This window comes from Amyelois transitella, chromosome 8, assembly GCF_032362555.1.
Source record: "Amyelois transitella isolate CPQ chromosome 8, ilAmyTran1.1, whole genome shotgun sequence".
In the NCBI taxonomy this organism is placed as follows: Eukaryota; Metazoa; Arthropoda; class Insecta; order Lepidoptera; family Pyralidae; genus Amyelois; species Amyelois transitella.
The window spans coordinates 6,297,958-6,313,589 of NC_083511.1; the positions used below are offsets into that span (position 1 = coordinate 6,297,958).

The 15,632-nt window shown below is 34.1% G+C and overlaps 1 protein-coding gene across 1 annotated transcript; it reads left to right on the forward strand.

Moving 5' to 3' along the window:
• The first annotated feature begins 3,662 nt into the window (after window positions 1-3,662).
• LOC106135762 (glutamate receptor ionotropic, kainate 3) lies at window positions 3,663-13,125 on the forward strand. Its single transcript, XM_013336142.2, has 17 exons — window positions 3,663-4,024; window positions 4,359-4,504; window positions 4,687-4,854; window positions 5,212-5,369; window positions 5,583-5,779; window positions 6,530-6,771; window positions 7,732-7,836; window positions 8,070-8,183; window positions 8,413-8,610; window positions 8,837-8,998; window positions 9,140-9,339; window positions 9,621-9,819; window positions 10,485-10,573; window positions 11,085-11,215; window positions 11,418-11,533; window positions 12,111-12,257; window positions 12,609-13,125. Exons 1-17 carry the CDS (start codon window positions 3,955-3,957, stop codon window positions 12,888-12,890), a joined length of 2,724 nt encoding a protein of 907 aa, XP_013191596.2. The 5' UTR covers window positions 3,663-3,954; the 3' UTR covers window positions 12,891-13,125.
• The last annotated feature ends 2,507 nt before the right edge of the window (window positions 13,126-15,632 follow it).

The window sequence follows — 15,632 nt, forward strand, 5'->3', positions numbered from 1 at the left end:
AAGCTTAAATAAAAAATGACGTAGTAAATTAGAAAGCACAAATGCTTTATATTAATGGCAGTTTTGAAGTTTACGTTTGGGATCAAACTGTGCACTTATCTAAAAACGGATTACGTTTAGCAACGTTGAGGTGAATGTGTATTCTCAAAGTGTTCGAATAGATCCCGTCTAGACAACCGCGAATGACACCCGAATGACGCTCGCAACACTCCACCTTCGTATGACAGTGATGAGACACGTTACTTTAAAGCTGGATTTACATTGCAGAAAAGTCACGAGATTAGGTGCGCTATAAACGTTTATTTTCATAATAAGTTCATGGATTCGTTGCGTAAAATAATAATTGGGCGTAAAATATAATTTAATGAAATTTTGTTCTTATACATTTTACAATGTTTTATTAATTTTCTTTAGTATCTTCAGATACAAGATTTTTCCATACAAGTTTTTATGAAATTTATTTTGTCTTTGTAAACTTTTTATTTCACAAATCTAAACTAAGAACAGAAATGTGGACGAGAGGATAAATTTATACGGAATTGAAATAATAAAATACAACAAAGTTAATAGTACTCTAAACAGCTGGAGCAAAGAATTCTGGTTAGCCTGGGTCTTGGATTTTATTACTTAAATATTTAAGTATTAATATTTTAAAATATAGCATCGTTGAGTTAGTATCCCATATAGGTAAGTCCCGAACTTACTTTGGGCTACCTCAATCTGTGTGATTTGTCCCATATAAAAAAAATATTCAAGGACTGTGGCAAGTGGGTAGGTGTACCAAGTCTCTGTCTACCACTCAGAGAAAGAGACGCGATCATATGTTTATATAAAAATAATGTATTTTATGTAGCGGTTGTTTGCTAGACGCAGGTCACTGACAGGATTTGGTGGCAATTTCTATCTGTCGTATTTTGATATTTGCACGATTGGGTATAGGGATAATCCCCTTTGATGCACTATTGATATAGGTTTCACTGAGAGCCGTATAAACTTTATGTCGTCATTGAAAATCACGGCTCACAGGATGTTTGAATGTAAATTGTGTATGAATGCTGATCTTTATTTGATGAAATAAACTTAGCTGAATTAATACTCATGACATTTTAAAGACACATCATACGTACTTGTGGTGAAGTTGAAATGCAGTTTGTTTTAACATACCTAATATAATTTTCTTGCTCAGGTTCTATTTAAATTCAGTGATATTACAATATATAATATCCTCACATATGCGTACCTGCATATTTTTGTAGTCTCGGCTAAACCCTTTCCTTTGAAGTCTTTCATCAAAGAGTACCTACTCTTGATTGCATTTTCAGCTGTTGGTTTTGAAGTTTTAAAACGTTAGTTTTCACGATGTATTGTGAAAAGATTTGCCTGAATTGTTCTTAAAGTTATATACTGTATTGTATTTTGTATTGGTTTTGGAAAAACATAAAATAAACATAAAAAGTAAGTTCTTCTTCTTAGTCGTGTCACTCTTGACAGAGTGGTCGTGGTCATCATGTAGTGTTGGAGGCGGGCGCCAATGTGCGCCTTACGATGTCCCGCCATTTCTCCCTGCTGGAAGTCATCCTGCTGCACTCGTTAAGTGAACCGCCAATCACAGACTTTATTTGGTCGGTCCATCGCATGGGTGACCTCCCGCGCGGTCGAGAGCCTTCCACTTTACCCTGGACAACAAGCCGTTCTATGGATCGGTTGCCTCTCCAAAAAGTAAGTAAATTATACATTAACTTTGCCTTTCAAAAGTTGAATCATTGTGACATTGTGCTGACATGGTCTACCCTGCGCCCCTCTTCACAGCCCGGGATCCCTATAAAAGCGCGCGCGCACCCCGGACCTTCGCCTTAGGATTACTTCAGCGCTCACCAAGTTAGGTAGCTCTAATCACTGGCGCCTGCTTTCTGGATCTTGTGTCGAAAGCTAAACCCACGCCCTCTTAAAGATTGTAAAACTAGTCCTTATAAAGGTTGTAGTTATTCTATGGAATAATAAATTATCGCTCATAATATACATATAATCTCTTACCTGCGACATTTTACCTAAAACTTAAATTTATACCTTGTCAGACTAGCTCAGTTTATTTGAAAAATATAGGCAACATCTTAGTTTTTGTGAAATGGAATTGGATATTAAATATTCGTTAAATTTGCAACTTTAATTATCTCAATGTGGCATATACAGAAGTGCTCTAATTACGGACTCTGATCACCCAGTAGATTGGCAGACAGTTGGTGCTGGCAACACTGTTATTACTCCGCCAAATTGTGTGGTTACACAATTATAAATGTGCTAACGGACAGCTGCTGTTCGCGATACCGTAGTTTTTTTAACTATTTAAATTAATGTACAGACAGACGCCCCGGCTCCGCCTGAAACAGAAAAATATCGACGAACGAATTATCCGCTTTGGGAGGAGTAAGAGTTACTTCCGTAAAGTCATTATGTCTACGATTTTCAGTTGATTTACTTTTTTTAATATGTTAAAGGCTCATTCTGAAATAGCAACGTTTAATTTTTTCGTACTAACTTCTATCAATAAGTCATTCCTGTGATCTAAAATTGGTTTAATATTATGGATCCTCACCCCTCTGAATTGCCTTTTTTGACAGCTCATTGAATATATTTCAAAAAGAAATTGGGATGTATCCGAAGTGCCTTGGTTTGTTTATTTTTGTTATATTCTTTCTATTTCTTTTTAGATACGGATAAATAGATACTAAAATGTCATCGTCTCTTGATGTTTACTGTGCTAATGGATAAAAATAACAAATACATCGAAATGAAGGCTTTATTGAAAGCAATTAATTGTGTTGTCTTTTATTATATTTTTAGGTTTTACTATCCTGTTATTGAATGTGTTATAGAATGATCACTGCATACCTTTCCCGTGGATGTCGTAAAAGGCGACTAAGGGTAAGGCTAATCAACTTCGGATTCTTCTTGTAGGCTTCTAGCAACCACTCACTATTTGAATTTATATTCGATCGCTTAGCCATACGTGGTCTTTCAGTCTATTCAAGATCGTTGGTTCTGTCTGTCCCGCAAGGTGTAAAACGTAATTATATGCATTATGTATGTCACGCCTCTGCTATAAATACAAATAATTCTTTTTTTTTTTAATAAATACAGCTTCTCTGCATAAGGTTGGTATTCGTAGTACAAACAATTTAAGTACATATACTGATTTTAATCATGAGTTTTAGTTACATGACGTACCTTTCCTTTTCCACGCGATAAAGTCATCAAGTGACTATTTAAAATTCTGGAGCGTTCTTTTAAATGAAGGCCGGGAAGTTCATAAAATAAATGTTAAATAATTGATGCACTCCATCCATCGTAAACAAATCTTACGAAATGCGGCTCGTAAAATTTTTATTGCGCTTTATTTCTATTGGAAATTTCCAATGGGTCATATTTTAAGGACACACGTGAACTTAAACCCTCTAAATAAAAGTCATCCCTACTATACTATACTAATAGTCTAATATTATGTTATTTTTTTTTTGTTATGAATAAACTCAAAAATCTGTGCCGAAGAGTAGGCTACTTAGGCTACTTTTCTTCCTGGAAAATTCCCAATAAGTGTACAAAAAATGGACATAATTTTTTGTCCGTGTTTCCACACTACCACTCCTTCGTCTACCGAGACAGCGGCGAGACAGACGATATTTCAAAGTAGGTATGTCGTTTTGAGGAAAACTCGTCCTAAATATAGGTCGGGATTATTTCTGAAGCGTGTGTCGCGCGCGCGCCGCCATCGCAATCCTATCTCTAATCTAAACAGAGCAAGTCTGGACGTTTACTACGGTTTAAAACATTATAAACCAGATAATTACAACGCCGGTAATGAAAGCTAATTAACGTTTATCGCCTGTTAAAATAGTAAGGAGTTTGAGGAAGTTTGTGATGAGCAAGTAGACATGTGATCGAAGTTTGGACTCAAAAATGAAATTGCTAGTTTTGGTGTTAGTTGCGTTAGTAAATTGTGTTGCGATGGATGATATCCAAAAAATAGGTAAGACGGTTTTGTATTTATTTGACTTTTAGTATAAACATTAGAGGTATGCACTAACAAACAAGTACGGGAATTTTCTTACGATTGACAGGACACGAAGATATTGGTTTACCTGTAAGTTAGATTCCTCTGTCCGAACTTTGTAACATGTGCCATGCTGAGTGTTGTGTGTAAAGTTCAGGAACAATTATCAGATAAACTCATTTATCATTTTCTTGTGAAGTTAATAATATGTTTTAAAATTTTAAAAGTTATTCCGTCTTAAGGAGTATGTATGACTACATTTTTCACTTGCTACGATTTCAAAACTTATTTCTTCAAATAATATTCGTAGGAGGAATACTTTATGAAGACGCGATGGACATGAAAGCAGCATTTGCCGTAAGCGCTGAAAAGTATAACTTTGAATACTCTATAAAGGAAGTGTCACGGAGAGGCGGTATTCTGCAAGTTACGAACTATGTATGCGAACTAGCGGAGGTAAGAAGAGAAAAATATGATATTCAAACATGTGATGTTTATGACACTACATATGTATATTATGATGCTAGATGCCGTCATAGCTCGGGCAATATAATTTTACCTCTACATTATACTTACAGTAAATGTATTTTCTGCTATTTGTTCACCTTTGTTTAAGGAATTATTTTTCTAATTTTCAGGAAGGTGTGGTAGGGATTATAGACGGAATCGGAGGGCGGGCCAGTGAGAGCATTCAAGCTCTATGCGATATACTGGAGCTGCCTCACGTGGTGGTACAACACAATGACTGGTACTCAAAGAGCTGGTTTATGTTGAACTTGTACCCTAGTCCTGAAAGTTACAATATGGTTTGTATTTAAACCACAAAATAAATCCATATCAGGAATACATTATTTGTTTTAACATTTAGTTGTTACACATATTATTATATTTTAACTACGGCTAACTACTACGATTATATCTTAAATTCGCTAATTTTGTCTTTAACTCTCAGTCAAAAGCAGCCCGCAAATAATGTCTTTCTAATGTCATCTGTTTGCAACTGCTATAAATTTCATTATCACGAAGTTTATTCGTCATGTTTTTGAAAACCTTACGCAGTCTGTAGTCACTATTCTAGACCTCATCCACCATCTACTTCAGATAACGAGAAGGTACATAGAAAGCTTATCGTACTATGTAATTCAAAATAATTTGGTTTACAGGTTTTAGAAGAAATGGTGAAAATAAAAGACTGGAACAACTTTACGTTGTTGTATGTGAAAGGCCATAGTTTGATGAGTATGGCCAATCTGATGATGATGGGTAACCACAGTGACACGTTTACAGTCAGCGTACGGGAACTTGGAGGAAATGATTATCGGTAAGATATAATTGTTATCAGTTGAAAAAGATCAATTTTTAAACACTTCTTTGCTCTATTGACTCCAAACTCTAAGGTCTAGAGTTTCTATAGTCAGAATATCTGTTTACTCCAAACTCTAAGATCTAGAGAATCTATGTATAGAAACCATAATAAAAGACCGTTAACCTCGCTACAACAATTTGACTTACTTCAGTCTGCTTTTGATTTCAGGGATGTTCTCATAAATGCAAAAGAAAATGGCTACAAGAACTTTGTAGTGGATTGTCCATCGAGGCACTTGGAGCAGCTTTTGAAGCACGCACAGCAAGTCGGGCTCATGGCAGACGAGCACTCGTACATCATCACGACACCAGACTTATTTACCGTGGACCTGAGCCGATACAGATACGGCGGGGTTAACATGACTGGTAAGTGCTTAGGTTTAAAGAACTTTATTTCTCATAAGAATATACATTCACTTAAAATGAGATAACAGGTAGGTAACTAAAAAATAATCACATGCATAAATTAAAAATTAAGTACTGGTCGCGATGTATAGCTTGAGTTTCTTTTTAAATATATTAAGACTACTACAAGTTCTCAGCTCATTTGGTAACTTGTTATATAGTTGTGCTCCCTCAAAAATTATTGTGTTTTTTCCGTAGTTTGTTCGCTGTATTATAAGGTTGAGTTTATTTTTTGCTCGAAAATTGTGCGTGTCTTTTCTTGTGTTTAGTTGTAAGTTGGATTTTGTAGTATTAGAGATAATTTTTTTGATCAGATTACATGTATTGTATCGATAAATTTGTGTTAAATTAAATAATTTTGATTTTTCGTATAGCTCTTTTGTTGGTGGCTTCGGTATGAACAACTAGTTAACTAAATCTCGTACTCTTATAACCCTATTTTTGAATTAAAATTATAACTATAATCTTTCACATAATATTGCATATAAGTGTATGAGTTGAAGGAGAACCTAATATTGCACAATACATCACTTCAATGATGACCCTTTAGAATTTTGCAAGGATTATATTTAATCCTCTCTCCCTCTCATCTCTGCATGTTCCCGGTTGGACCCTCCGCAGAAGTATTTCGGGGCCCGGGGTCCGCCATATTTTACGATTATATTTTATCCTGATTCAAAGTAAATATTTTAAGTAAACATTGTGTTTTAGGTTTTAGATTATTGGAACTAGTGTCCAACGAAGTGCTTTGGGAATTTACGGATAGCTTGAACAATAATACAGGAAATGAAGCAAAACCTGAAGAAATTAAAACTAACGTATTGTTAATCCACGATGCCATACTTGTTTTTAACGCGTCTTTGAAAAAACTCAATGTTACTTCTAGCAAACTAAGCTGTGATAATTCAGTGGCTTGGGAACATGGATCTTCTTTACTGAATTTTATGAGAACCGTAAGTGGTCATAATCTTTTATTTTATTAGTTGTTTACTTGACCAGTAATATATTCTGTCATTATCTTTTAAAGGAGTGAATAAGTACGAGTCCAATGGAAATTTGCCGCATTCCCTTGAAGATAAGCGGGAAATTAATTTTATTTTATTGCTGATTATTTTCCCACTGCGGTGATGATATTATGCTTTTATGAGATGTAGTGTTTTTTCTGTCGTTAAAAATCTTGAAGATATATAATGTTTATAAAAGTAAATGATGAATGAAAGCAAGTTGACTAAGCAGATTTACAAGGAGAGTGTGGAGGGAAAGGTCGGAGTGGGAAGACCTAGACGAACGTATCTTGATCAAATTAAGGACGTCCTGGTAAAGGGTCAGGTCAAGAGTACCCGAAACCGCCGAGCTTGCATGAAGAGAGTTATGAATGCGGATGAAGCGAAGGAAGTATGCAGAGATCGTGGCAAGTGGAAAGAGGTAGTCTCTGCCTACCCCTCCGGGAAAGAGGCGTGATTTTATGTATGTATGTATGAAGAATGGGCAGTAGCACTTCTTCGATTACGATATGCCCTTAATAGTTCTCCCAAGAACTACCTGTGGGAAATACTAATGATAGGCTCTACCAGCATCTGCGAAAGGTAATGATGAGTGCCATCAACTCACGATTTTATACAGATTTTATTTATTTTTTTATTTTATGAAGCATACGCATACGCTTACCAGTAGTCACTTCCGCCGTATTCTGGTAATATAGTCTACTTTATGGGATCGATAACAATTGTCAATTTGTTGAAATGTTTGGATATTGTACTCATTGATAACCTGATTTGACGGTATGGTTGGTGAAAAAGGCACAATATCTACAATCTCAGATCCGAGATTGCTAATTCCATCCACAAACCACAAAAGCCGCACCTGTGCTGGTCTTACTGTGAAAATATTTCTTGATGCATTTTAATTTGCAGAACAAAATTGAAGGTCTCACTAGAACGTTAGCGTTCGATGGATATGGACAGAGAACTGATGTCAAATTTGATATACTGGAGTTGACTTCTGCTGGCAACCAAACGGTAAAGCTACATATTTATTGTAAAATGATTATTATTAAGCAACTTATTTTAAAAATTTATAAAAAAAAACATAATATCTTACTTAGGTATTGGTATATTAAAATTTTAATAAGATTGCCTAGATACCATAGAATTTAAGACATTAGTTTAACATACATAGATTGATAAGTATAATTTCATTAGGTTGTTAAGAGTTTCTAATTATAACCATGCAACTGGGATATTTTTTTCAGATCGGAGCGTGTACTTCAAAGTCCTTAGTAATGGATAGACCTTTTATGCCTACCTCTGAAATAGGTCAAGAATCTGTTTTAAAAAACAAGACGCTAAGAGTTCTGATTGCTTTGGTGAGTATCGACAATAAAAGTAATTCCTTAAAACTTCAATTATAAGGGATTGTTATTAACAATAAATGTCAAATGAGACCTACCTAACCTAGCAGAGAAAACTACAATCATTATTTGATATCTATATCTCAATCGCTTTGTTTCACTGAAGCCAGTTTTCAACGTATTGTATTTTAGTTAAAAAGTGTTTAGATTTTTTCGATTTATTTACCAACTTTTTTAATTCCAGACAAAACCTTATGCTTACATTAAAAAGTCAACATCTCAATTGGATGGAAATGATCGATATGAAGGTTTTGCTATCGACCTTATTGACAAACTTTCTGAAAAATTAGGCTTCAATTACGAATTTGATGAAGAATCAGACTACGGATCATACGACAAAGTTAAGGGATGGACTGGAATGTCACTACAGATTATAGAGGAGGTATTGGTTCGATTAAACAACTGTACCAAAGAATTTTGTGATTTGGTGGTTATTAATATCATTAAAGAACTTAAAAAAATATATAAGCCGTTTTTCAAGAATAAGCTTCTTTAAATAAAGGCCTTAAGATGAGAAGCGAGAAGATAATTTTTTTTTCAATGCTGTAATGAAGACGACAAATGGCTTCTTTTAACTGTACGTCTTATTAATGTTTTTAACGTTTTAGAAAGCAGATCTCGCCATTTGTGATCTGACTATAACAGCAGAGCGACAAACTGGAATTGACTTTTCGACTCCTTTCATGACCTTGGGCATCGGCATTCTGTACAAGCAGCCAAGCAAACAACCTCCGGAAATGTTCTCATTCATGGCTGTATTTTCAAAAGAGGTAAACTTCTTAAATAAACAATATTTGACAGGAGGTTTGTATTTTTATTTGTAACGCATAAACACAAGAACTATTAATGTTATTTCGACAAAGCATAATCAAAAGCAAGGATCAAAAATGCTATCAATGTTTTTGTTTAAGGTTTGGTACTACATGTTACTAATTCAATTGGGTCTAGGCGTTATCATGATATTTGTGGGTCGAATTTCCCACCGAGAGTGGCAGAATATAAACCCATGCGTCGAACAACCAGAGGAATTGACCAACCAGTTCAGTTTCGCCAATTCTGTCTGGCTTATTATTGGTTCTGTCATGCAACAAGGAACAGAAATAGCTCCAATGTAAGTTTTAAGATTAAAATTCTCATTTGTTTTATCTTTTTGAATTTTATCAAAATACGGTAATTAAATGAAAAAAATATTATTTTATTTGTATTTCTGCCTACTACAAATAACTTCATGTATGAATCAGTGGTTACAAGATCGTTTTTAAATCGGCAAAATTTTTCATATAAATAAAAAAAAAAAACAATTTTTTTTTATTGAACACCTTGCACCACATACTAGATACCTTCAAGAATATGTCATCGAGTCACTCCTTAATAATTAAAATAAATTTTCAGCGCTTTAGCCCCACGTATGATCACAAGTATATGGTGGTTCTTTACGATGATCATGGTGGCATCATACGTCGGTACTCTGGTGGCGTTCTTGACTGTCGAGAAAAATGTGATGCCTTTTGAAACCGTACAAGAACTATACGACCGTCAGAATATTCCGTATGGAGCCAAAAAGAAGGGATCTACCAGACAATTTTTTGAGGTAATTTGTAACAACCTAAATCATATCTCATTCTTAATACATTTAATTTACTCACATTCTTGCTTAACAACATTCTATAATAATAATTTGTTTTTATCTTATTTATATTATAGTTATTACACTCAGAAACTTAAAATAAGATTAGAAACCACCAGAAAAACTATAGTAGTAATATATGATTTCTTTAATTGACAAAAAATCTACGAAAATCAATTTATCGCTAGTGTGACGGTCTCTGCGGCGCAGCGGTATTACGCTTGTCTGTGACACCGGAGGTCCCGGGTTCGAATTCCGGCCAAGGCAGAATGAGAAAACAACTTTTTCTGATTGGCCTGGGTCTTGGATATTTATCTATATAAGTATCACTACATAGTATAAAACAAAGTCGCTATTTTAGTATGTTTGTCTGTATGCTTAAATCTTTAATATTAATTGTAACAGGTAGAGTGATTCAAGAGGAAGGTTTTTATGTATAATAACATAACATTTATAATTTTGCACCCGTGCGAAGCCGGGGCGGGTCGCTAGATTATTATAAAATATCGTTGAGTTAGTATCTCGTAACACAAGCCTCGAACTTACTTCGAGGCTAACTCAATATGAGTAATTAAATATATATATATATATATATATCTGAAGTGGGTCTGCAATTTCTTTTTTTTCAGAAAGCAACAAATCCAACGTACCAGAAGATGTTTCAGAAGATGAATTCTAAAGGTTGGCTGTTAGAGAACAATGACTTAGGTGTAGACATGTGCGTATAAGCGATCACTGTAAGATTCATTAAATTACCGGTATATTTAATTTCAGTTTGATAAAGTGTCAATCAAAAATAATGCTGCATTTGTTTTTAAAGATTTCCATATGTCAATTTGAGTACCTCTTTAGTTTTATTGTATTTACTATGTATGTATTATGTATGTATTTCCGAACTCGGGGATAAAAAGTAGCCCATATGTTATTCTGGGTCTTCAACTACCTACATACCAAATTTCATCGTAATCGGTTCAGTAGTTTTTGCGTGAAAGAGTAACAATCATATGGATGTTTGTTCCTACTAATACTATAAATGCGAAAGTTTGTATGTCAGTATGGACTGACATACAAACTTTCGCATTTATAGTATTAGTAGGATATGTACAATAAAAAAAAGACTTAATGTAATATAATAAAAAAATGATTTGTAGCATTAATGTTGTCTATCAATCCGTAAATTAACGAACTCATTTTTAAAATTAAGTACATAACTATACAATAATTTTCAGGACTGAAAATTCCTCCTGGGCTTTTTTCATGGAATCAACATCAATAGAATATTACAAAGAGAGACACTGCGATTTACTTCAAGTCGGCGGTTTATTAGACTCCAAGAGCTACGGGATTGGATTGAAGAAAAGTAATTTTACTTATGTGTCTATTTATTTAAAAAAAAATAGCCGTAATGAAAGTATATTTTTTGGTTCATTAACTGAAAGTAAAGCACAGCACACAGGTTAATATTATGCAAAATTAAAAAAAAATATCTTTTACATAGAACCAATTGACTGTAAACTATGGCAATTAAAAGAGAAGTTGTTACATGTATGTTTTTAATACAGATTCTCCATACAAGAAGCACATTGATGAAGCCCTGCTGCAGCTAAAGGAACAGGGTATCATCCAGAAGTTAAAAGATCTTTGGTGGAAAGAAAGAAGAGGAGGAGGAAAATGTGGTGTACGTACGAAAATATTTATTTTTTTATTAAATACGTGTTTGTTCTTTATATTATTTCTTCCTAAAGTTACAAAAATGACCCCATCGCCTACAAGAAGAATCCCAAGTTTATTAGCTTTTTCTTAGTCGCCTTTTACGACATCCACGGGTATACTGTGGAATAGTATTTGAAAATGATGAACGATGGAGTAATCCTTGAAGCGAAAGAAGTATGCAGGGATTGTAGCAAGTGGAAAAAAAGTTGTTGCTGCGTTATCCGTTATTATGTTGTCCCTACCTGGAACAGGCGTGATTGAATGTCTTTATCCCTTGCGGGGTAGACAGAGCCAACAGTCTTGAAAAGACTGAATAGCCACGTTCAGCTATTTGGCTAAATGATAGAATTGAGATTCAAATAGTGACCGGTTGCTAGCCCATTGCCTAAAAAAAGAATCCTATGTGAGCCTATCCCTTATTCGCCTTTTACGACATCCATGGGAAAGAGATGGAATATAAATGAAAAGAATGGTGGTCCTATTCTTTTTTGTATTGGTGCCGGGAACCGCACGGCAAGAAATAAATTTTAATAAAATTTTAGGAAAAAAGAGACGAGGAGCAAAAGCAGTTAGGCATGAAGAACATGTTGGGTGCGTTCGTGGTGCTCGGCGTCGGCAGCCTCATCGGCCTCCTTATATCTATCCTGGATATGCTCTGGGGAGTTTTCAAGAGATCTGTCAAATATAGTGTAAGATATCTTGAGGTTATTGTTATCTTTGATAGGAACTTTATAAAAATACTTGACCCCATAGCTTGAGAATTAGAAAAAATACACTAATTAACCAGGTCTTTTCTGGTTTAGGCTTCACCTAAAGTCATCGCATACATTATTACTTGCTAATAGATATTTCCAGGGGCTAAGAAATTACTAGGAAATAGTAGCTTATGTTTGATCTCTGATATTGACTAAATATACGAGTAAGTATTAAAAAAATTCCAATAGATTCAGCACATGTGCTATGAGAGCGTAATAGACAGATAGATGTGACACTTTATAAAGTATGTACATATAAAGGATTTCTCATTTTATTTTCCACAGACAACGTTCAGATACGAACTAGTTGAAGAACTAAAATTCGCGCTGAAATTCAGCGGTGACGTGAAACCTGTGAAGCGTTCTCCAAAGACCAATGACGGCAGCGCTGAAGTTCTCGCTGAACAAGAGGCTGAGGGCAAGGACGAGGTTCGGTCCCTTCGCTCCATCAAATCCGGGAGGTCATTGTCCTCTCGAAGAACCGCTACTTCGCATTCGAGCTCACATCATTCTCGCCACTCCCTCTCGCCTTTGAGTATCGCTTTTGCTAAGCGACGACAGTATTAAGTGAAAAAAAATAAAATAAGATTATATACAAATTAAATAATACTCGTATTTTTTTTATTGTTATTGGTTGAATTCTATTCGTGATTGTGCAAGGCATTTTGAAAATTTATGTTTTGTTTTATATTTGTTGGTGGTGTTATGATCTCTGTAGGTAATGTGTATTTTTATGCAAACTGCTGATATGCTTATTTTTCTCTTAAAATATGCTTTATTGCAACTGTTCTATTTGTCAATGTAATTTATGGTGAAATATAATAATATATTTATAATTTAATAAATAAATAATATTACATTCTTACCAAGCCACTTAATTTATTGTTAGAAAAACCTTCTCAGATATTCTTAGAGCTTACTTGAATAATGTCCTGTTCTTCCGCTTTATGTGATCACTTCAAGGAATTATTTACGATTATTATACAAAGAGCGAGAAAAATTGAAGCTCATATAGCGTCCATTATTCTCCTAACAATAAAAACAATTCATTTGACTTTTTTTTAAATAAGGAGTGTTATGTATTAGGAGAGCAAAATTTATTAAAGTTTTTCTGAATCCAATTCATTAGACTAAAAGGTGCGTGTACATAATGGTTCAAGTCTGTATGAAATGAGCTTAAGTCCGTCAATTTCTGCTGGGTCTGTGTAAATAATACTAATAGTTAAACTTGCTATACTTACTTACAGAAGACTTGTCAAATTACAAACTCTAATATTTCACTCTGTATCAATAGTGTAGATGTCTGTTAAAACATATTTATAAATCACTAGATCCTCCGCCCGCATTATTCTTGTTCCATTGGGAATTTAGAGATATTATTATTATTTTATTATTTCTTATAAACTCACTAAGTTATATATACTTATGCCAAACTTTAGCTTAGCTTCCGAGGTCTAGTAGTTTTGATAGTGATATGTTAAACATTGAATCACAGACAATCCTGTATTAGGTTTTTAGACAAAGCAGCTCTCCTCCGCAACTTTTAGCTTAGTTCGAGGTAATTTTTTTTTTTATTGTTAATTACAATAAAGTAGTAAAGTGTTGTAAAATTTTGCGTTAGTTTATTAAACTAACGAAATAATAAGTATAAAACTATTATGCAATAACAAACAGGAATATAGGTTTTATGTATCTCAGATGTATGAGCAATTTACAAGTTTTCCAGCTATATGTTCGGCTAATGGGAGCGGTGATCGCAGTCATCCTGATCCCGCGACGATGAAATAATGGTGGCATATATCAAAATCATAGCAGCATTGAACAGTGGCTAATGTACGTTCATCGTGGAGATAAAAAGTTCTATAAAAATATTAATCAAAGGAACATTCATATTTTCACAGAATATATTGATGATTTCGAAGAGTTAAAGTTCAATTCCCGCGTACATTAATATTGTCTTTATTTACGTATTGTGAATATATGCACGGAGAGGTGCTTTTATGTAAAAAATATCTTATAATTTTCATTATTTTTTTTTGTTTTCTTATATAAAAAATCAATCAGATTTTTAACATTACTTCTCATTTCTGCTTCATTACTAACTACAAGCTTATACCTAACCTACTCTAATATACTCTCAAAGCTAACCCTTAAGTCTAAAAATGCAATAATACCCCACAATAGTCAACCATCTAAATCACAATGGAGTCAATGGACCGTCTCTTTGACCTCGTCTAGGCAATTCCCAAAGAAATGACCTCAAGATTCCCACTCAATCAAAGGTCCACCCTCCTCACTCTGGACACATCGGGCGGTGACAGGAGCACATTTCTCACCGCCCGCTAATTAAGGGACTCGTGTTATGAACTTGATATGTGTCTGCAGTGTATGCTTGAGTTGAATTGATTGCAAAGTTAAAAAAAAAGTTTTTACTTACTAGTTTACGTTGTGGATACTCTTTAGATATAAGCAATATTACACACCTTCACTTGTCTCTCACCATAGTGTGATGTCAACTGCAATCTTTGTTTAAAATTAGGTAACATGAATCAGATTAAAAGGCGAAGTGAATTTTACATACATAAAAAAATCATGCCTATTTCTCGGAGGCGTCAGCAGAGACTAAATCTTTCCACTTGCCACGGTCCTTGCATATTTCCACTTTTCTATTATTCACTTTCATAACTATCTTCATTCGAGCTCAGATATATTTCATAAATAAAATATTTTTTTTGGGATTTAGTGAATATAAAAAATAATATTTTGATTTATTGCAACTGTATTTTATATTTCTATACAGTGGGCGACTCAATAAAAAATAAGTAGTCTAGCTACTACTGTTTATAAATAGTATCCATTTTCATCCAAAGAGCGTGGGTGTGCTAAGTATCAAAGCATTTCATTTTCCATGAAGTCTTCATTAAATTCCTCATTGCATGCTTTAGAGATTTTCTTTAAAAAGTCGGTACACAGTTGTACTGGACTCCAGCTTTTTTTCTAATAAGTTACTACTATTTTCTCACACTGTGCCTATTTTTATGTATTTAAAGAATCAATAGATATCTATTATAAATAATAAATAAATATATATATATATATACTTGAATCACTCTATGTATAAAAAAAACTGCATCAATATCCGTTGGTAGTTTTAAAGATCTAACATACAGACAGCATACATACATACAGAGATAGGGACAGACATGGGAACCGACTTCTCTTAATACTTAATTTTGCAATTTACATATATATATATGCAGTGTGCAGTTTTTTATACATAGAGTGATTCAAGTGGAAGGTTTGATTGTA

Bases quoted from the DNA above. Each gene is read 5' to 3' on its own strand.
- LOC106135762 (XM_013336142.2), top strand. From the start codon at position 3,955: ATGAAATTGCTAGTTTTGGTGTTAGTTGCGTTAGTAAATTGTGTTGCG. The intron at 4,505-4,686 runs GTAAGAAGAGAA...TCTAATTTTCAG, and splicing joins ATGTATGCGAACTAGCGGAG to GAAGGTGTGGTAGGGATTAT. The intron at 11,534-12,110 runs GTACGTACGAAA...ATAAAATTTTAG, and splicing joins GAGGAGGAGGAAAATGTGGT to GAAAAAAGAGACGAGGAGCA.